We start from the raw sequence: 21,797 nt of genomic DNA on the forward strand, positions 1-21,797 counted from the left end.
GGTCAATGCGATCGGAGGAGTAGAGCCGCACCCAAAGTCGAAAATCCGAATTCAACAAGTGCGGAGCCGCCTCCATTGTTTCTGACCCAAATTGCCGTAAAGCGTTTTTCATTGGCGCCCATCCATCTATCTGTGAATACCTATCTATCTGAATCTGAATCTGAATCTATCGTACGTTGCGTTTGCGTTGCGGTTGAATGGGTTCAAGCGATCTTCGATGTCGCCGATTGCCAAATCTTTTTCTGCACTCCCCTACGATCATGTGATCGTGTCATTAAACCCCCATAAGTCCTCCTCCGAATTTGATATTTGAGATGCCGATGTGATTACAATTGCCACACTCGCAGAGCTCTTTTATATACTGTTGCCATACGCATACGCCCTGAATTTGCATCAAATCGCAGTGGACAAGGTCGTTTTAGGAGGCGGAGTGGGAGGAGGAGGTCGTAATGGGGCTGACCGTTTAATGGGATCGCTCTGACATTGTGCCAGCTTTAAAAACAAGACATTGTTTTCTTTCAACCACATTTGTGGCTTAGTTAGCCGTGAAGTGAAAGTACATTATGTGTTGCAGACAATTGTTATGCACATTACACACGTACACTCTCGAGTGACTTATTTCCATTCAAATTAAAGTCAAATTTATGGGTACGCTCATTTCTCGGCTCATGTGTGCATATAGTTTCAATATAAATACGTTTAATTGCCGCAATGATTGATGGAATAAGTGCAGATTTGCAGCGTCATGTTATGCAAAGATTTTCGGCTACTCTTTAGGGGTATGTTTTTTGGTTTTTGGGTTTTCGGGTTGGGTTGGGCCCTACTTATGTTATAAAGAAGGCAGACAGACAAAAGAGCTCGTCATATTCAAATCATTGTGATACAATTACGTTGCCGGCATGTTGAAATGTCCGAACCAAATTATATCACACTTAAAATGCGAATATCAGGTGCTGGAATATGTTAATAAATTTACCCCACATAATATACACCATTCTGTATCCAATCAAAGTCACTTTTATTAATAAAAACATTCTGTAGTATACCTATTACATTCCATGACTAGAATCACTCGACATTAACACACCTGCCGGCTGTTAACTTAGAATCAGCATAACATAAACATAACTGTAAATCAAAGTGCCTGCTAATTTAGTTTACGTTTCTTTTTATTTAATTAATTTATATAGATTTTCTATTGCATACGGAGACAGTAAATTGGTTGAGGCGGAGTTAATTTGGGTTTAAATTGTAGACATATCATAAGTTTATTTCGCTGCCAATCGTTTACCAAACCAATTTATCATTAAGCTTGTTAGTGGTTCACAATTTCTTCTCGTTCTTCATATAATTTATTGAGTAAGTTAAACAGAATTTCATAAAAATCCGCTAAATATGTTAGGAGATAAACAACTGTCGGTGCCAACGTGCAGCATATGTTGCTGTTGGTGTTGCTGTTGCTGATGATGTTGCTGCTGTCGCTGGTGTTGCTGCTGCAGTTTCTAGTACTCGGTGGCACCAATAACGCTGTACATGAGACGATTGAAGGAGCCGCTCTGGCGTATGTTCTCGTCGTGGGTGTTTACCACCTGTGAATTATATATCGTTATTCCATTTACATTCAGTTAACAGTGACTTAACAAAGCTACTCACATTGTACGGCGGCCGGGATACTGGCGCTGATACTGGTTTCTGTAAATGCATTCGGATGGAGTGGAGAGATAAGATATTGCTTAATAAGTCTGGCAGATTCCAGCGATTTCGGTTAAAAACTTTTCAAATGCAGTCTCCAACGGTTATGAGCTTCTGTTAAATGTTATTCTATGTTAGAGTGCCAAAAAGATGTGTGCTTGTGACTTGGAAAATATACACAGAGATGGAGTTAATGGATGTTTAGTGTAGTTCGATGCCAGCAGGTGATCGACCAAAAACCAGGTTAGTAACACTACTTCGGCCCCGTTAATCGTCGTTACAGCGCGTTAACATGCCGCCAGACAAGGACACACAGACTAACAGTTGACTAACATTCGGTCGGTTCAACTGTACTCGTTTACATTGACACACAGAAAGAGAGAGACAGCGAGCGAGATAGGAACAGAGAGAGACAGATAGACTTTGTACAGGATGAGCTGGCGAATCGAGCGATATTGTCGTATGCCTTCACATATAGTTTTGACTTTGACTGAGGTCGGTTGATTCGATTGAGAGATTTGATAGATTTGCTTGATTTTCGAACGGTTGGGCACGATCTTACCTTTCCTGGAACCAATCTATTGGGCTGATAGACCCTAGTCTGCACAGGAATGGTTACTTCCTGTGGCGAGGACTGGCCATAGTTGCTGTAGCCGCCCTCTTCTTGAATGGCTCTGTAGGTATCGCTGTTCCTGGGATCGTACTGGACAGTTTGCTTATAGCTGCTCGGTGGCAGTGATCAGTGATCAGTGATTTCGGATTCAGTAATTCGGGGATTTGCATTGAGATCGTTGAAAGCGCCGTTATTTTGGTCAATTATTCGTTGGTTTTTTGTTTGGTGTTATGCAAGTTTTCAATAGATTTATTTTTTAAGTCGTTTTATTGTTGTTTGTTAATTGAGATTTATAAAAAATATATTGTTTTTTTTTTTTTGGTTTTTTTTTACATCGGTTGAGTAGCGTGAGACAGAGTAGTGAGAGAATAGAAAGAGAAAACAGGATGTGCACAAAATACGTTAGAATTATTTTGTTTTTGTAGTTGTAGTTTGTTGTTGCTGTTGTTGGTGGGCAATGGTGTGCTTCGTAGTCTTGGAACTGCACACTCCTCAAACGGATTGCGATTAATAGGAAACGCATTAACAAATTCCTTACGAGCTAGTTATTAAGAGTAATCGAACAGAACTGCATAACAATTAATATATCATCGGATGAGTTGAAGCCTTGAGATCGGGCGGGATTAGGTTTAGGTTTAGGATTAGGTTAGTTAGTTTGTGTGGTTAATACTGGATGGGTTGCAGGGGCATCATGAATAGGAACTTTCAGTGCTGTCTTTCGAACAGTTCGTAAATATAATTCAGCAAACGTCTTTTAGTTTTTGGATTAGTCTTATTCGGGGATAGAAGGGTCGTAGGGGATGGGGACTTTTAGCAGGGGTCTTGGATAGAGGAAGTTGGCTACGGTTGTCTAGTAGAATTGGGTAGAGTTTTTGGCTACTATTTCTTTGATCATTTGTTTTGTTGATAGAGTAGTTGCAGTTGCTGCTGGCGTTGCTGACGTTGTTGCTCTGCAAGTTGGTCTTTTTGCTTTTGTTGCTCCAGAATTATACGTTTTTGTTCCAGGAAAGATAGATCGATGAAAATTCTAACATTAATCGTGCAGCTAAGTTCTAGATATATCAGGATCTAAGAGCTAGAGAGGTATAGTCTAGGGTTCGTTTGGGGTTAATCTATGAGTACAGCACCTGACCTACCCAGAAACCCCTTCCCGATGTACCTGCGCCACTTTTGCCATACCTTTCGGATTGTAATAGCCCAAAACAAGAAAGCCTCAAGACAAACAAAGTTCGTTGGGGGTTCGGGTTCCGTTGAAGATGGGTAGTTTCCAGAAATACACGTATATACAGAGTAGAGTTTTCCATATCACAGACTCAGATCAAAAGGAGCTTTTCTTTGCAATAGGAAGGTTTGGGAGAAGATAAAGGAAACACATTTACATAGACAGACAGCAGAGCACATGCAATCGGGTTCTGGACTTGTGTCGTGTTGTTTCTGTTGTTCTGACATAGATATTGCATCTGGTTTTCAAGGACTAGATAAGTAAAGTTGTTGTGGTTGCGGGAGACAACAATAATCGAGGGTTAATCTGTACAGACAGGCGGGGAAACACGAGAAACACGGGAAACATGGTAAACATTCCTCATATATAATTTGTTCAATCTCAAGATCTTGTGCTTTCGTATCGTATGCTTTCCATATCAAAGTGAGAGGGATTCAATCAAAGAACGAAATCAGGCTGTGCTCAAGATATGAATTTACTTTTACCCGTTAAGTTTCGATGGCAAAGGACGATGCAAAGGACTGTCCTTCAAGCGATTGCTTTCGCTTGTGGCGAAGCTACAACAATATACACAGAATATATATATATGGTTTATATAGAGAGTGGTATTTATAACAGATATATCCGGCAGTAGGCGAGTAGTACGTACAACATCTATTCGTTTCGTTTGTTGGTTTGTTTGTGTGCTTCTCATTTCGTGTGTGCTTCGGTTTAGTAAATTTCGTTTCGACTTTGATTTTGTGGCTTTTTGGGTTAGTGGATTATGGCCGCAGCCGCAACCAGGAACCAATTTTTCTTTTGGGTTATGTGGACCTTAGGCTACTCGTAACCGTAATCGTGACTCGCTTTATTAGTTTCAAGCTACTGGGCGCATTTCGAGTGGCTCTCTCTCTGGCATAAAGGAAAAGCTGCATCAAAAATTTCGAAGAGTTCTACGCTGGTTTATTCAATAATTGCAAAATCCAAAGGAAAATAGCGTAAATCATAGGCTTTAAAGTTCAATTTGACAAGCGTATTCCAAAGTTCAGATATTAGTGGTTTTTCATTGTGTCGAGCTAAGCATAAGAGTTTCCAGACGGTCAATTTCTGGGTGGCAACTTACGGAACTGTGGATCTGATGGTGTCCTCGATGTTGTTGTTGGAGTACAGGCCGATGGGCGAGTTGAATTGCTTGTGGAAGACCTGTGGAAATGGGAGGAAATTTAAATTTTGTGAGTATTATAATCACTAAAACTTAGTATTTAACTATTTTTCAAACTTCTTTTAATTTTCAATGTAATTTAAGTTACAAAAATAAATCATTTCCAAATAAAAAAAATTTTAGAAATTATAAATGGATGGTAAAATGTAAATCTTTCAAAAATCTCAAAAATTAACAAGATCATTATTTTGATGAAAATAATAATACTACAAAACTGAACACACCTAAAATTCCTAAAATTCCTAAAATGGATGGTAAAATGTAAATCTTTCGAAACCTTTAAATATACAAAATCATTATGTTGATGGAAATATTAATACAGTAAAACTGAAATACGAATTCCAAATGTTTTATGTACAATGCACATTTATAGTGTAGAAAACATAGTTTTTTTTTTCAATTTTACATTAGATATAATCAAGTTTTATAGGACTAAAAGACTTACGCGGCCAGTGTCGGCCTCCGAACCGACGACCTTGTGCAGCATGGTGTCGGCCACGCGCTGCTTCATGATACTGTCATGGTAGTCGTGTCCTGGGTGGGCGCGCACAGCCGGGTTGGGGTAGTGCCTCAAGTAGGACTCTGTCGTGGGCGCATCCTTCTTCACTTTGGCGCCCGGCAGGACCAGCGGAGTTGTTCGGTAGGGCTGGAAAAAAACGAAGGGGAACGGAAAGGAACGCCACACGTGATCAGTAGTGAAGATTAACGACTTTGTTTACGCCAAAATGGGCACACATTTGGCAGCCGTTGCGGCAAATGATAATATACATAAATAAATCAGCAAACGATTACCAGAGCTTCGTTTCGATTCTAGAAATCCTCTGATCTTCGCCCACTGTGCTAGGTATTATTATTATTCTCCTCTGAGTGTGTGTGCATCATTTTTCTATAGCTAAATTCCATTTTATGTGCGCCCGTTTATATACTTTAAAAATATCCCACAGCCAGAGCAAATATTTTTAAACGCTTACGTAAGCGTGTTCAGCAGCGTCCAGCGTTTTGTATTTTGTATCTGCCGCGAAACGTTTTATTTTTACCAGGCCCGTGCGACGAGCGAGTGTGTAAGTAATTCAATATAGGCGCGCTGCCCCCGATCAAAGTTTAAATGTTGTAACTAAGCGCGGCTAATCGATAGACGATCGACAATGAGCAGCTCTGCGCGTAGTGCTGCCAGATGGCCAGACCAGGCTTGATCAGCTGTGGTTCGGGGTGAATGGCAAACCGATTTGCGCGCTTTTTTAACTGTGACTGCCAGCTGGAAATTCCAACACACGCCGTGGCTTAATTAACTAATTTTAATAACTAACTGCTGATCAATTGACTAAACACCTGCTTAAATGGCTGCCGTACGTCGCTCCACGCGGCTGAGCAGCATCAGCAAAGCGGCCGCCGCCTCTCCGCTGCCGCAGTCGACGCAGACGCCGCCGCCGCCGCCGCGTCGCTCGGAAGTTTGGAAACGCAGGCAGCCGAAAAAAGTGATCGCCGATAGCGAATCTGAAGAGGAGGAGGCGGCGGTGACCCATGACTTGACCAGCTCCGTTTCAGAGAACAACGAGAACCGCAACCTGCTCAACAAAATGGACAAGATCTCGCGGCGCAGGACCTCGCAGGTGGTTCAACATTCGGAGCCCCCAAAGACGCCACGCAGCACAAAGAAAACAGCTGGTATTTCGCGGGCCAAACGCGAGCAGGAAAACCGCGAGGCCACCGCTATATTCCTGGACAGCGGAGAGGAGGACCAGCTCCATGCCTCGCCGCCCAAGCAGCGGAAGCTGCAGCCACTGCCACAGCATCTGATCAGTCCTTCGCGGCTGCTGGACAGGCTGAGCATCGACGAACGCCAGGAGGAGGAGCAGGAGGAGCCCGAAAACAAGACTGACAAGAAGCAGGAGAAGCCCAAGGATCCTCTTGCTCATGAGCAGGAGAAACCTCCAACCCAGCTGCCTGGCAAGCCGAAGAAATCTCCTGGCAAAGGGGAAACCCCGCAGAGGAGACCCTTGCCCTCTCCTCCGCGCAACAAGTACCAAAACGCCCGACGAGTGCTAAACAGCGCAGAGACCCAAAATCTACCAGGACGAGAAGAGCAGCTGCAGGAGCTGCGTGAATTCTTCAGCAGCCACCTGGAAAGCCAGACTTCAGGCAGCCTCTACGTCTCCGGGCAGCCGGGCACGGGAAAGACCGCCTGTTTATCGCTACTGCTCAGAGATCCGGACTTCTCCAAGCGCCTGCAGCGCGTCTACATCAACTGCACCAGCATTGCCAGCGTGGGCGCAGTTTACAAGAAGCTGTGCACCGAACTGCAGCTCAAAGTCAGCGGACGCACCGAAAGGGACCACTTGGAGGCCATACAGAGGCATTTAAAGACAGCTAAGCGAATGCTTCTGCTAGTCCTGGACGAGATCGATCAGCTTTGCACCAGCAGGCAGGAGGTTCTATACACAATCTTCGAGTGGCCTGCGGTGCCTGGCTCCAGGATTCTCCTAGTCGGCATTGCCAATAGCCTGGATCTCACCGATCGAGCGCTGATGCGACTGAATGCCCGGTGCGAACTAAAGCCCCGGCTGATGCACTTTCCGCCCTACTCCAAGCAGCAGATCGTGGAGATCTTCAAGTCGCGCCTGGCCGAGGCGGAGGTGCTCGATGTCTTTCCGCCCGTCACCCTGCAGCTGCTGGCCGCCAAGGTGAGCGCGATCAGCGGGGATGTGCGCAGGGCTTTGGACATTGGACGGCGAGTGGTGGAGATTGCCGAGCAGCAGAAACGCGATGGCGAGAAGGAGTTTAATATGAAGGCCCTGCAACTGGAGGGCAGGGATGCCGTGGAGGCCAAGGAAAAGCAGGGTAAGTAATTATACGCAGGGCAGAATCTTAATTCAATTATTTAAATTCTTATTTTCCCATCGCAGACACTCTGAAGCCCGTTCAGGTCACCCAAGTGGCTGCTGTGCTGAACAAGGTCTACGGAGCCTCGCAGAATCTGGAGGAGGACATCGAGGGGTCATTTCCGCTCCAGCAGAAGCTAATGCTGTGTACCCTGGTGCTCATGCTGCGCAACGAACGCAACAAGGACATCAGCATGGGTCGCCTGCACGAGGTCTACAGGCGGGTGTGCGCCAAACGCAACATTCTCGCCCTGGACCAAGCGGAGTTCACGGGCACCGTGGATCTGGTGGAGACCCGCGGCATCCTGCGCATCATGCGCAAGAAGGAGCCGCGCCTGCACAAGGTCCTACTGCAGTGGGACGAGGAGGAGGTGCATGCGGCACTCAGCGACAAGCAGCTGATCGCCTCGATCCTCAGCGACACCGCCTGCCTGAACAAGTGACGATCTGGACGATTGCCTCTAGGAAATTAGTTTGCCAGACAATCCGCGCTGGTTAATTGCGCATTTCTCTCATTTTCATTCACCTTGGGGACGAGCATATATGTATAGGAATATAAGAATACTTTTTGACGCTAAATTTAAAATTCGTGGCTGGCGCAAGCAGTGAAATATTTTGAAATATCATTTGAGGGTCACTTTCGACATTTTGTTTTCTGACTATTAATTGAATCGAATCATTGGGATTTTATGTTTGTCATAAATTTAAGTAAATGTTGCGCCCATAATCTATTTCTAATCCGATCCGTTGACCAATAAGCTCTAGACAATTCGTGTCTCTTCCTGTTAGCCCTAAGCAAATAAGAATAAACCAAATAGTTCTGTAATACACAAAACGCAAAAGTGAAAACAATTTCCACTTTCGCTGCGCCACAAGTTTCAATCTTGAGACGTGCCAAAAGTTGGGAAAATCTTAGGGAAAGTCTGCCATTGTTTTTTTAGAGGGGCTTTCAGATCGTACGAGTCAAATTAACACCAATGCTGCTGAGTTCGTGTGGCTTTGTTGGCCATCTCGACATGAAATTAATTTCTTCTATAATCATTTTGTTTATTTATTTGCTGGCTTATTGTTGTTTTTTCGGCTCTCTCTGCTCTATAAATACCCCCATTTCGGTGGTATGAATTACATTGAGCACAGCACGGCAAGAGCGCAATGAAAAATATGTTTAAAAAACTCTGGTTGCCTTTCGACGCGTATTGACGAACGGCGAACAAATGTTTGAATAACAAGCTATATGCAGAGAGGCGGAGAGAATCGCCAGGCCAGCCAGATATATGCAGGAATATACTTATAGCTTTGGCATATGCTGTTCTATATTCTTGCTCCTAAATTAAACATATATTTCTGAGGGAAAAGTAAGATGAAAACCTCGAAAAATACACACGTCGTTCGCTTTTGGCATTTGTATTTGAACTTGAATTCCAAGAGCAAATGTTTGACGGTAAAGGTGAAATGTTTCATCTGGATTTTGGCTACCTACGTGTACTTAGACGTCTGTTGTTTTTGAGTGAGTGGAAAATTAATCACATCACAATGGGATAGATCTTTTAAATTAATAAATATTTTTCCATCCAGAATTAAGTGGATTTAACTGGAAATTATCCTGTTTAATAATGTAATATTTTCCTTAAACACCACACACTTTTATTTTAATTCTTTTGGATTTTTTCCAAATATTTTTATAAATTTTGTTTTTAAATTCGAGTTAGTGATTCACTGGTTGGCTTACTTGGTATTGAATGCATTCATTGAGGTCTGGCTGCTCCTTGTAGTAGACTGGGGATCCGTTTTTGAACTGAACGTACTCCATTTTTGTAATGTGTGTGTGTGTGTATTTGGGTTTTAATTTAAACTCCTTCGTTGGATGGAATTCGAACAAAATAGAAACGAAAAATATTATAGCCAGGGACAATTACGTAATGAAAGATCACGTCAGTTTCGATTGTTGATTTCTCAAATCGGTTTTGTTATTCTTGCTAGTATAGTTATTTGTACTTTTATTGGTAACTTGCTTTTTCGGCACGTTTAAATCAACGCTGCAGCTGGTGAGATCGAAGATCGTTTCACGAGGATTCACTACAAAAAGGATGCTCGAGCTCGAGTCTTATTGTTGTTTATTTTTCAATATTCCGAACGCAACTGATTTGAAAATTTTCAAATGCTGGCGAATTATTGCTATTCCGTCTGCGCGGAATTCCAATTTGTCTATATAGCCAACTGAGTATTGGTTGGAGAGTGTCTGTCTGTGTGAATAGAAAACATATAGAAAAGTGAGTGCTGACGGTCAGAGGCCGTTCGACCCACGCACCCACACCACCCCATTCGAGATCTTATGTATTTTTCAGAGAGAGCGGAGATTTTTTAAATACACAGAATATGTTTTTGTGCAAATAGCTTGTTCACCGAGCGTAAACTCAGCGTATAAACTTGGACTTGGTGTGATCTATATAATTTATTTTCTTTTTTCGTTTCCCGCCCACGCGCCTTTGCCACCCCCCTCCCCCTTTCAAACGGATGTTGTTGTTTGTCCTGCCGCCCCATTTGAGAATTATTCACATATAACATCTCGCGTATATGTTTTAATTGCTGCTTTTGTGGAACAATTTCACATACCATTTTTTTCGCATTTCGAAAATTAGGCACAAATATTTATCGGACTCGAGGTTATTGTTTCGCGCGAATGCAGAAACATTATTGAGAAATATTTCGCATATTCGCAGCTAAATTATTGATTGGCTCAGTTTGTATTCGCTGATTTGCACTGACACTGAGCATTGGCAATTGGCCGATGGACCGCAGATTTGTCAACCAATTCTGACAGTTCCAAAGATACCGAACCGAGATACATATATCCCATCATTATTGGCATTGGCATTCTGTATTTTTGTCGGCTGTCATAAGCAATTGACATTGGAACAGGGCATTGGGCATATCATTTGATGTCGCGGACAGGCCCAAAAACACACGAGCAGGTGTAATTAGCCTTGAAAGGCGGTTGGAAAAATTTCAAGTTCGATGGAAGATCCAAGGAACGCATAACTTACATGGAATTATGTTTTTTTTTCCCACTGCGAAGGTTGCAGTTCATTCGAGTATAGGAATCTTTTTCGGAAACTCAAATACACCGAAGAAAATGCAGTAAAAAATTTAAATATAGGTAATCTCTAATTCGGCTAAAAAAAAAGCATTAAATACATTTTAATATAATAATTTTTTTAAAAATTGAATTTTTTCAGTTTTTTGAAGGAATAATTTAATTTTTATTCCAATTTTCAAACTTGACATTAATCTTTTTCTTTTCTTCTTGTGTACCCACATATACGAATGTTTAAAACAAAACGATCAATAAACAATCCGACTGATGGTTTTTTGGGGCATTTTGTGCCTCTAACAAAGAGAAATTAAGAACACAAATAGAACGCATTGAAGGTAAATATTAACCATAAATTAGTTAAAGCACAGTACAATAACCCCCGAAAAATAATGCTGAGAATAGACCAACTCTCGGCCAGGAAGGTCACCTGTTCTGGAACTTTTTCTCGTCACCTTTTTCACACTTCTGTATGACAAATCATCAAACATCAAAAACATATAGGTAAGCACCTTGATTTTTATTTTGGTGCCGCATTGGCAAACAAATTTGCGACCTTGGCAAGTGTCTTGATTCATTAGCGGCGTCATCTGCGGATAATGGGACATTTGGAGGGGGCGGTGTTTTCATTGGCATTGCCACCGCCTCGCAAGTTTGGACGGACAGTGGATCAAAATCATCTGCTTACACCTCACTCACCTGCCCAAAAATACCCGTATATATTCTTGTTTATTTGCGTCTTTGCCTCTTGGCATTTTCCGCAGAGTTCTTGTGGGCGGGCAGCTCGCTGTTACAGCTTCTGACTTGTTTTTGTTTGATTTCTCGCCAATTTCCACCTGCACACTGCGTCACTGGGCCTCTTCCTGTTTAGCGCCCCGCACTCGCGATCTCTGGTCTATATTTAGCGGATGTAAGCGGCGGAACCTTGACCACCAACATTGCTATCTGCTGATGTCAGCGTTTTGGTGTATTCAAATTACAAACAAAGAACTGTTTTCTACATTTTACACAGTGTTTTACACGGACATTTTCAGTATCTAAGGACAGTGACGATGAAATTTAATAACAATAGTCTTGTTTTTAGATGTTTAAGATTTTTTTACTTTGGTATTTTGCCCCAAATATTGTTTCCATATCTACTTTACACAAAAATTTTACATTTTTTATCCCCGAAAAGTATGCAAATGCAAACGCATTTAGTTAAAATATTTTGAATATTTTCGAAATCAAATTATCAATTCAATATACATGACATCAAAAAACTGCTAAGATCAGGGACCGAAAATAATGATTATTTTTTTTGAGTAAAAAATAAAAATCTCCATTTAATGATTATTTTGTAAGCAAAAAAAATATCGCTCAGAAATAATGATTATTTTGTGAGCGATATATTTCGCTCAAAAATATCACTCAAAGTGGGATTGCATCCGTCCTACGCGAAATTTTACAAAGATTTAAATGTGCTCTTGTAGGTAGAACCACGGAGAACATATTCCGTTAAGAAAAAAATTAATTTTCTTTGTATAAACCGCTTAAAAAAACAAAAAAAATCTTTTTGTATAAAAACACTTTCTGTGGGAATCGAACTCGTGCTTACAGCTCGGTGGACCAACACACTAACACCCAGCCCACATGTCGGGTTGGATCTAAGAGGAATAGCTCATAACATCTTGTTAAGTCGTTTTACTAATAAATAAATGACATAAAGTTCTAAGGTTGATACAACTTGTTGTATTTAAGCATACCTCATGTCAACTAAAAACCGCGTTTTAAAAAGTTTATACAAAGAAATCACCTTCTTTTATTAACTCGATGTGTGCTCCGTGGTTCTACCTACAAGCAGAAATTTAAAAGTTTGTAAAATTCCGTACAGAACGGCTGTAATCGCACTTTGAGTGATATTTTTAAGCGAAATAATATCGCTCACATAATAATCATTATTTCTGAGCGATATTTTTTTCGCTTACAAAATAATCATTAAATGGAGATTTTTATTTTTTCACTTATAATGATTACGGTCCCTGGCTAAGATTATATTTAAATTTAATTGTTAAATATTGATTTTCATAAATTCGATCTTAGTGTTATCATAAATTTTTGAAAACACAAATGACACAAATGATTTGATATCCACACTTTTTAAGACACTTTTTTGTTTAAAATAATCAGAATATATTTCAATTTTGTGTTTTTGGAAGAAATTTAGTTTTTATAATTTAAATTTGGAAATGAATTAAGATTGCCATGAATTACCGATTGAAGGCAACTTCTTACAAATCTTACAGTATCCACTCACCTGGTTTACAATGGCGGCCTGCTCCTCATCGACATCCTGCTGATGATCCCTAGTCGGCTTGGGCGAGAACACAGTCGAAGGCACCTCGTAGCCACCGGAGGAATTCAACTGGGGAAACACGGTCTGCGGCAGAGTGTCCACTGGCAACTGCAAGGCCCTCTCAAAGTGGCTGGGTCCGGGCAAAAAGGGCGAGGGGCCACGGTGGGGCAACAGGTCCGGAGTGACCGGCGGCAAAGTGGAGTTGCTGCGCGATCCAGGACCCGCCTCCTGAGTTCCCCCCTGCGTGTAGGCGATTTTGTTGTCCCTGGAAATTAGTAATATTAATATTTTGTATACAAGGGAAAATTATTTTACGATGTCCAAGTAAACTTTCATATTACAAACTTTCCTACTAAATTAATAGAGTGTTTAACATGACCTATACAATTTTGTAAATAAACACCTGTAGATAGGGAAAATGTTTTCTTACAAACTTTCAATTTTTACATTATAACAATATTTATTTACACAAATTCTAATGGTTTCATATTTTATCTTTATTACAAAAAAATGTTTAAGTTTCAGCATTTCTGCACATTTATTAATAAATTGAAATAAGACTTAAATATGCAAACATATTTGATGCTCATTAAAACTTTTAATATCATAAAAATTCGATAAAATCATGATTAATATTAGCCAAAAATTAAGAAAAGTTTCAAAACAAATTTTGGGGTTAAAAATTAATGTTGTACAGTTTAGAAACCATTTATTTTATAATAAATCTAAATAATCAATTTTAATGTAATTTTTTAATAATCACTTATTTACTTTAAACATACGGAATGGATCTTTAATCTCCCCGCTTTCTGTTTGGTAATGTAGTTTTCGATTTAAATAATCACTTGTTTACTTGAAACATACGGAACTTGTGTTAGATCTCCCGTTTTCCTATCGCGGAACACGGATTTCCTGGCTCACCTGTGCACCACCAGGCGGATCTCGTTGCCAGCGCCGCGGAACAGCTGCTGAGCATCCGCGTGACTCAGGTCGCGTGCATCGTACTCGCCGATCTTCGAGATGATATCGCCGCGCAGCAGCTCGCCATGCGATGGGCTGCCCACTTGCACCTGCAACGGGGTGGAAAGGGGGTGGGAAGGTCAGTCGTTTCGTATACACAATTTAGGGACCAGCCGCCCGGTTGCAACCTTGACATAGATTTCTACGGGTGCCTAAATAGATGCAGACAGAATTATGATCGCCAAATTGTGTGTGTTTACATCGCAACGGGGTGGGAAAAAAGGGGCAGGAAAAGTGGGAAATTTCTTCGGCTATTTTGTTGCGCCTCAATTAGTTTTACTGGCGTCGCGTTTTGGCAACGCTGCAGCGTTTATTGTTGCTGTGCCCGTTTAGCTATTTTGATTTGTTGTTGTTTATTTGGGCGCTGAGAACAAAGCGGAGCGGGGCACAAAGGCCAAATCGCTTTTCCTCTGCCATTAGAACTGCAAATGTGCATCATTTTGATGAATGGACCACAAGCGACCACAAGGCGACAATCGCAATCTCTGGTTACATAACGCCCATTTACCCTGGTGATAATTAGCGGCGTGTCCAGATCGTTGCCGCCCACCAGGCGAATGCCCCAGGGCGTTCCCTGTCCATCGCGCAGCAGCACCACCGCGAACTCATGCAGCTTGGGGCTCATCCTGATGATCTTGATGTTGCTGACGATCCAGAGGATCCCAAATCACAGGCTCATCCAATCGATCGGACCGAACCCGAAACTATATATTTTATTGTTTATTATTTATCTGGCCTGCGAGGCGCAGGCGGCGCGAAATTGCAGTCCGTTAAGCGTTTTGTTCGATCGCAAAGCTGCTCAAGTACTAATTTTAAAATACAATTCGTATTCCTTTTTGCAGCAACAGCAACAGCAGCGGCAGCAGCCGCAGAATCTTGGTATACCACGAGTACACTGCGCCACAACTGTATATCTTATGTACATATGTACAGCTTATATCCGCCGGCAACGGCAACTACATGCTGAGAAACATGAATTCGATTCGCGAATCCTAATCGTTAAATGGCTTTTCCGCCAAGAGTACTCTGTATTTCTCAAAGATGTTGTCGTTGATCCAAGAAAAGTAGGAAAAGTTCTTAAATCTGCCTCCTTAAGAACCATATTCCATGTAAGTTAACAGGGCGTATACTTGATAAGTGTTTGAGGATTACATTACGCATACGCAGAGGTGTACAGTTCTTTAAATAAATTGATATGTGAATTATATAAAAAAAAACTGTCATTATAATATTTAGTTTTCCTAACATTATATTATAAATCAGTGAATTATTTTTAAGAAACAACCTCATAGAGCATCCAAAAATCACCTTCTAGGCAAAAGTATTTTCCCTCATTGCTCCCATTGTTTAATTTGCCGAGTGCCCTGCATTTGTGGCATTCTGCGTTTCGTTGGCCACATTTTAGGGCAGCACTTGATCCAGTTGCAAGCTGACCCTGAACAAATGAATGCCACATGTCATCATCTAGGCGAATGTTTTGATGAACATGCCTGATGCTCAGAGAGAAGAAAAATCAAGTATCTAGGCATCTGTTTTTCTTCGACGTTTTCAGCTAGTTTATTAGTGTTTTTCCCCAGACTCGTTGGCCAACCGATGAGGCAACCTAGAGAGAGTGTAATTAAATTTATTTACTAAAGCGGTACTAGCACAACACAACTAGAAATTCGCATTTGCCACTCTTGCCCAATTTAAACAAACTAATCATATCGGATTTTTACTGCATTAGTCAATGGAAAAGTCTACGTTCAACGTGACGTATAAGCAATGTGCTCGGGTCAACGGTTGAAGGACGTTGATTTCTTTTAAACATTCCGTCTGCCTCTCGATTTTGGCAACAATTTTACTTTTTACAGCGGAAAAATGTTTTCCTGCCTTTCGGCTTTCCGCCGATATACACACAATATATGGCTTGCCATTTCATTTTTCACTTTAAACATTCTGTTTTCGGCACTTTTTGGCTGCTGCTTGAAATGTTTTTACTATTTGCGGTCTGAATTGTTTTCATTTCATTTTCATTTGTGTAATGTTTTCGTGTGACTTTTGCTCTAGATCAGCCTTGAGGGGATTGTAAATCATTTGAAAATCTTTAAAAATCTGTTATACCATTTGCATTAATACCGTATGGCAATGGAAATATGGATCCATCCATCTTTTTTTGGGCCATTTTACTGGCACAGAAAGTGCAGCAGTGGCCAATTAATTAGATTTGGCTTGACAAATTTACGAGCCGCCAGGGGCGAAATGTTATTGAACTGATTTTGATTTTTCTGTGTGAATTGGGGCCACGAATACGAGCACACGCGCGCGATGATTGACAAGCCGGGCGATTTAAAGGGGGGTTTTTTCTCGCCTTTCTCTTGGACTCACCCCCACATTCGGTTCGTCGGCGAAATGGACGCGCTTCTTCAGCCCGCTGCTGCTGCGCCGTCGGCAGGGGGGTGGCAGCGGCACCACAGGCGCCCGAGGGGCTGGTTGTGGGCGGTAGGAGGAGGGCAGGTCGTAACCGGGCACCTTCCAGAAAGCCGGTCGACTGTATGACGCGGACGCCGATGATCTGCTGGTCGTCATTGCTGGCCAGCGACTAGCGTAAACAAAGAAATGCTCCGCACATTCAGAAATATGCGCTAGATTCTACTATTCGAACGCGTCTGTTCGCGACTGCGTGTGTGTGTGCACTAGGCAATTGAAAAAACCAGCTAAAAGCACATGAAAAATCAGAGGAGACGAGCGCAACCCAAATATTAATCAGTCAAAAGGCATGTGAGAGCGGGAGGAGCAGGTGATTATGAATGAATGGGAGGGTGTTCGAGTCAGTTAAGTTTTAAGAGCAAGGATAACTTAGCATAATTAACAAATCTACGGGAAGTTATTTTGAATTTCCGTTTCAAAATATGGCGCATTTCTTTGCTCAATGGGCAGCACTGAATTTAAAAGTTTATCGAGCCATCTGGCTAGACTAATATATTTAAAAGTATTTAAAAGAGCTTGTAATGAACAAGTTATTTTGAAATGGAGAAAGTGCTCAATAGTTAATAAAGTATTCATTCTTAAAGCACTGTGAAAATTGCAAATATTTTCCTAGATTTATTTTTTGTAATATATTTGTAACATGTAAACTTATAAACTGTTTTCAACTGTTGGAATGGATTACCTTAATAATTATTTTAAAAACCCGCCCTTGGTATATTTTCGGTATATTTTAATCAATTAAATATGGTATAAATGTTATAGACGGTCACTCTGATCCACTGCCCGTTTTGTTTTGTTGTCTTTTATCTCCGAATTTCTCTCTGCATTTTGGGAAGATAAAGCCTTAATTAAAACCATATAGGGGCACTGCATGGACCCAGCGAAGCCGCGCCCAAGTGAAGCCACAACATGTCTATTTTCAAGGCGCGGTTAGTACTCCCTCCCAAGTCTAACTAAACTATAAAAACAAAGGTCATAAACAAAGACTTTCTCCCACCGAACAGAGTTAAGGAATTTGAGGATGTTTTGGCGGCGCCGCAGGATGTGATTGACCTGAAGGAGCTGAGGAAACTCGCTTTCAATGGTGGGATATAATAGCCACCTTTGGGAAGCGCTGAAAACTAAGATTCTAACAATCCACAGGTGTGCCCGATGTGCAGAGTTTTCGAGCCCTCAGCTGGAAGCTCCTACTGGGCTATTTGGGCCCGAGGCGCAGCAGTTGGACCACGACCTTGGCCCAGAAGCGAGCCCTGTACAAGCAGTTCATCGAGGAGCTCGTCCTGCCACCGGGGCACTCGAGCAACGGAGGCTGCGCCGACGGGGGAGATGGGGACAAAGTCGATTCGGGGGGCGTTGGCCTGCAAGATCATCCGCTGAGCGAGGGACCCGAGAGCGCCTGGAACACGTTCTTCAACGACAACGAGTTCCTGCTGCAGATCGACAAGGATGTGCGGCGCCTGTGCCCGGACATATCCTTCTTCCAGCAGCCCACCGATTATCCCTGCGAGATTGTCGTTCACAGCAAGGGGGAACACGGACGAAGGCTTCACGAACGGGTGGTTCCCGCCGTGCTCAGCTCGGCGAATGTGGAACGCAAGGGCCTGGGCATGACCAAGGTGAGTTTCAGACGGGATTTCCGCTAGACAATAAGCTCAGAATGTGTTGTTTCATGCATATCGTGTGGATTTTTAGCAGCAAGTAAGTAAGCCCCACCCGGGTAAACCCGAAACTTACAGGAATTTATTCTCTCCATAGATAAATTTGATCACTAAACGGTCCGTGGAGAACTATGCCGCCATGGAGGAGGGTCAAGAGGCCCACTGGGAGGTTGTGCAACGCATTCTGTTCATCTACGCCAAACTGAATCCCGGCCAGGGATATGTTCAGGGTATGAACGAGATTGTGGGGCCCATTTACTACGTAATGGCCTCCGATCCAGATCTCTCGTATCGAGCCCACGCCGAGGCTGATTGCTTCTTCTGTTTCACCGCCCTGATGAGCGAAATACGAGACTTTTTTATCAAAACCCTCGATGATGCGGAGGGCGGCATCAAGTTCATGATGGCCAGGCTATCGAATATGCTAAAATCAAAGGACCTGAACATTTACGAGCTGCTCAAGAGCCAGGAACTGCATCCGCAATACTATAGCTTCAGGTGGCTCACACTACTTCTCTCGCAGGAGTTTCCACTGCCCGATGTGCTGCGCATTTGGGACTCTGTATTTGCGGACGAACAGCGCTTCGATTTCCTGATTAAAATATGCTGTTCCATGATATTGTAAGAGAACTTTTATTTCCACTAGAAAGCTATGACTGATTTTATGAGTTTTTCAGAATCCAAAGGGAAGCCATTTTGGAAAACGACTTTGCCTCGAATGTGAAACTGCTGCAAAACTATCCGCCTATTGATATTAATGTTGTGATTACGCATGCCGGTTCGCTGGCGTAGCAAACGTCCAACAATATATCCCAATGCCCAAATGCTTGCAAAGCCCCCTAGTTTGTCGGTTATCAACGGAAGGAAAGAAAGCAATCAACTACATTCTAGTTACGCACCTTTACAGGAACTCCAATAAGTATACACACACACAGTTACTTTTATATGACTAATAATTTGTATGTCATTAAAAAACGAAGTAATTTTAACATTTTGTGGTCCCAATCAGATAAAAGTCAGAACGTTAAAGAAGTCATAGGTTGGTCAGTCGTTAAAAGAACACCGATGAACGTGTGGCATCGTCTGATAAAACACAAAAACACCGTTCCACGTATCACTTGTTTAGCTTGGGCGCCGTATCCTTGCATATGGACTGCGCAATAAACTCGATGAGTGTCCTCGTTGGCCGCCCGGCCATCCCCTGTCGCAGATACTCAAACTCATCGCCGCGAGTGATCATCACATTGGTGGCGTCCTGGAAGGGATAATTACTTTAAATTAAAGCTCTAAGGTTTTAAAAGCTTTACTTACAATGTGCATCCACTGTCCGCAGGGCACGAATTCACGGAGGAAGGCGGCTGCTTTGCAGGGACGTCCACCACGGCCAATGCCGTAGTTCTGGACATCACTGCGACCTCCAGCACGTACCGCCTTGCTGTAGTAGTTCCACAGGGGGAAACGCCATACGCGGTCACCAGTGTGCATACTAGCGTGCTTGATCTGCTGCCACAGGATCTCAGAGTTGGTAAACACACCACAGGCTGCCTCATCCAACGCTTGTCGCATATATCCCGAGCAGGTGCCAATGTCTATGATGCACTTGGGACAGAAATTCTGGCCATACAGCAGGGCATCCGCCAGCACCAAAACATCTTCGTGATCTGTACACTGCACCTCGATGGTCTTGCCGTTCATGGACTTTACCATGTCGCCCGGACGGAAGGAGTTGCATCCAATAACGTTCTCACACAGAGGGATTAGGCCGCGGATATTGACCTAAGATCGGAGTGATTAAAATGTGATGAAGTTAGAAGTAATTCAGAAACTTACAGGCAATCTCAAGCCAGCCACAGCCCGACAGGTGGCCACCACCACAGCCGCTCCAGTCATATCCCCCTTCATGTGGAAGAGCTCCTGTTTTTCCTTTAAGCACAAGCCACCCGCATCGAAAGTCACTCCCTGGCCAACCAGGACAATGGGACGTTCCTCGGCACAGGTTCCATAGTAGCTAAGCTCCAAGAAGATGGGTGGCTCGCAAGAGGCCTTTCCCACCGCCAAGAAGGCGTGCATCGACTGGCTCTCCGCCCAACCCTCGACCTTGACCTCCACGTTCACGCCGGATTTACAGAGCACCTCGACGACATTCTGTGCAAAGGCAGTGGGGGTCAGCAAGTTGGAGGGCATCTCCTGCAGCTGGCGGGTCAGGTTCTGGGCAGCGGCCTTTTGCAGCCCAATGCGCCATCCTTCAATGTCGCAGATCTCATCCTTGGTGGCATACAAATCGATGGAGGGCACCGAAATCCGACGCTTGGGATCACGCAGTTCCTGGTAAATCCAAATCCCCAAGGCAGCTCCCTCCGCGGCAGACTCAGCATGACCACAGTTCTCCACCTCGATGCGGTCGGTGTCCAGCTCGGCGAGAATCCTGCAGGCATCCGCCACCGAGCGCCGGATGGCCTCCTTCTGCTCGTCCAGGACCTCGTAGGGATTGTAGCCCAGGCATTCCTTGCCCAGGCCGATAACCGCCACCGCTGAATAGTAGGGAACTCGCTCCGGCTCAACGGCGAACAGAAGGCGGGTCTCGCCCCTCTTGGGCATGGGTCCCGACATCCGGAGCACCTCCAGCAACCGGCCATGCGTCTTCTGGACATTGTACTTCCAGCCGGTGGGCGTCAGGATGCCGGCATCGTTCTTGTCCTCCTCATCTGCGTAGACTCCTACGACGAGGCCGCGCGACGGAGGATCCGCGCAGATCTCCATCTGCTGCAGCTGCAGCATTTGGTTAATCGCCTGCGAGGCGTACCTACGATGGCGAATCACCTCCGGCCGGCGGATGGCGAGCCTGCAGGCACGGGATATTGCGTTGCGCGAGAACCGAAACATTTTGCTAGAAGTTGAACTTAAAACTTTGATCAAAACAAAAGGATACTACTTGGTTTGATATAACTTGCTCTTCGATTTTCTGTGCCGCTCTAAAATAATTCATAGAATTTTTCACCCAGATTAGCTAAAAATGTGTACGTGTTCAACCTCGAAACGAATAAAAATGAGACTGAGCTCGTCTTGTAGGGCGTTTCTTCGACGAGGCACTGACAGAAGTACCAAAAAGGTTGCTAGATCTTCAAGAGTAAACGCAAAAGGCCAAGCCTGCTCGGGATTGATTTTTATAAATGCAAAAGCTACCTAATTTTAAATGCACTTTTCTTGATAACATTCGTAATTTGAACTCAATACAATGGCGCATTGTTCTAATATTTTATCAGACTTAGAAAAGGGGTTTTCGAATTCGTTTAACAATGGATTTATCTAAATGCAAATGCTACCTTAATTTTAATTGCACTTTTCTTGATAGAATTCGTATTTTCAATATTTTATATTTCTAATATTTTATCAGAATTAAAACAGATGCTTTCGAACTCGTTCAACTATGTTGACTCCCCTTGACTTTATATAATTTCAAAAATATATTAAAAATTACCAAACCAAAATTAACAATTGCAAGACAATTCAATTAATTTTAGATTAAATAAAAACCCAATTTAACATTGGCAAGAAATCAAATTAATTTTAGCCCGAGTATAAGAATAAGTCACCATACTTTTTATCAAAGTTCCGAC

General features: G+C 42.9%; 4 protein-coding genes across 18 annotated transcripts; 2 read left to right on the forward strand and 2 right to left on the reverse strand.

Moving 5' to 3' along the window:
* Positions 1-1,151: 1,151 nt before the first annotated feature.
* On the reverse strand, positions 1,152-16,636 carry Zasp66 (PDZ_signaling and DUF4749 domain-containing protein Zasp66). 15 transcript variants are annotated; one of them, XM_017136996.2, is made up of 9 exons: positions 16,421-16,636; positions 13,955-14,103; positions 12,995-13,298; positions 5,174-5,374; positions 4,630-4,709; positions 4,013-4,084; positions 2,255-2,414; positions 1,654-1,692; positions 1,152-1,589 (listed from the first exon to the last, which is right to left on the reverse strand). In XM_017136996.2, exons 1-9 carry the CDS (start codon positions 16,619-16,621, stop codon positions 1,503-1,505), a joined length of 1,293 nt encoding a protein of 430 aa, XP_016992485.1. In that variant the 5' UTR covers positions 16,622-16,636; the 3' UTR covers positions 1,152-1,502. The 15 variants fall into 15 exon arrangements, with proteins under 15 accessions (XP_016992485.1, XP_016992487.1, XP_016992489.1 ...); XM_017136998.3 differs by lacking the exon at positions 16,421-16,636 and adding an exon at positions 14,562-14,860; XM_017137000.2 differs by lacking the exon at positions 5,174-5,374.
* On the forward strand, positions 5,926-8,442 carry Cdc6 (Cell division cycle 6). Its single transcript, XM_017136994.3, has 2 exons — positions 5,926-7,566; positions 7,632-8,442. The coding sequence occupies exons 1-2, from the start codon at positions 6,066-6,068 to the stop codon at positions 8,048-8,050; spliced, it is 1,920 nt and encodes a 639-aa protein (XP_016992483.2). The 5' UTR covers positions 5,926-6,065; the 3' UTR covers positions 8,051-8,442.
* A 655-nt stretch (positions 16,637-17,291) lies between the features above and the next one.
* On the forward strand, positions 17,292-19,169 carry LOC108054172 (TBC1 domain family member 13). The gene is made up of 5 exons (XM_070215922.1): positions 17,292-17,451; positions 17,527-17,606; positions 17,666-18,138; positions 18,278-18,801; positions 18,858-19,169. The coding sequence occupies exons 1-5, from the start codon at positions 17,432-17,434 to the stop codon at positions 18,970-18,972; spliced, it is 1,212 nt and encodes a 403-aa protein (XP_070072023.1). The 5' UTR covers positions 17,292-17,431; the 3' UTR covers positions 18,973-19,169.
* S-Lap2 (Sperm-Leucylaminopeptidase 2) lies at positions 19,116-21,266 on the reverse strand. The gene is made up of 3 exons (XM_017137021.3): positions 20,011-21,266; positions 19,492-19,956; positions 19,116-19,435 (listed from the first exon to the last, which is right to left on the reverse strand). Exons 1-3 carry the CDS (start codon positions 21,061-21,063, stop codon positions 19,295-19,297), a joined length of 1,659 nt encoding a protein of 552 aa, XP_016992510.2. The 5' UTR covers positions 21,064-21,266; the 3' UTR covers positions 19,116-19,294.
* Between the last annotated feature and the right edge of the window lie 531 nt (positions 21,267-21,797).

The sequence above is a fragment of the Drosophila takahashii genome, chromosome 3L (assembly GCF_030179915.1).
Source record: "Drosophila takahashii strain IR98-3 E-12201 chromosome 3L, DtakHiC1v2, whole genome shotgun sequence".
Lineage (NCBI taxonomy): Eukaryota > Metazoa > Arthropoda > Insecta > Diptera > Drosophilidae > Drosophila > Drosophila takahashii.

Coding starts and splice junctions, on each gene's coding strand:
- Zasp66 (XM_017136996.2), bottom strand. CDS start 16,621: ATGACGACCAGCAGATCATCGGCGTCCGCGTCATACAGTCGACCGGCT. Junction 14,104..16,420: donor CCGACGAACCGAATGTGGGG/GTGAGTCCAAGA, acceptor ACCCCGTTGCAG/GTGCAAGTGGGCAGCCCATC. Junction 4,085..4,629: donor ACCATCAGATCCACAGTTCC/GTAAGTTGCCAC, acceptor ATATTGTTGTAG/CTTCGCCACAAGCGAAAGCA.
- LOC108054172 (XM_070215922.1), top strand. CDS start 17,432: ATGTCTATTTTCAAGGCGCG. Junction 17,607..17,665: donor GAGGAAACTCGCTTTCAATG/GTGGGATATAAT, acceptor AACAATCCACAG/GTGTGCCCGATGTGCAGAGT. Junction 18,802..18,857: donor ATATGCTGTTCCATGATATT/GTAAGAGAACTT, acceptor TGAGTTTTTCAG/AATCCAAAGGGAAGCCATTT.
- S-Lap2 (XM_017137021.3), bottom strand. CDS start 21,063: ATGTTTCGGTTCTCGCGCAACGCAATATCCCGTGCCTGCAGGCTCGCC. Junction 19,957..20,010: donor TGGCTGGCTTGAGATTGCCT/GTAAGTTTCTGA, acceptor CTCCGATCTTAG/GTCAATATCCGCGGCCTAAT. Junction 19,436..19,491: donor GCGGACAGTGGATGCACATT/GTAAGTAAAGCT, acceptor TATCCCTTCCAG/GACGCCACCAATGTGATGAT.
- Cdc6 (XM_017136994.3), top strand. CDS start 6,066: ATGGCTGCCGTACGTCGCTCCACGCGGCTGAGCAGCATCAGCAAAGCG. Junction 7,567..7,631: donor GGAGGCCAAGGAAAAGCAGG/GTAAGTAATTAT, acceptor TTCCCATCGCAG/ACACTCTGAAGCCCGTTCAG.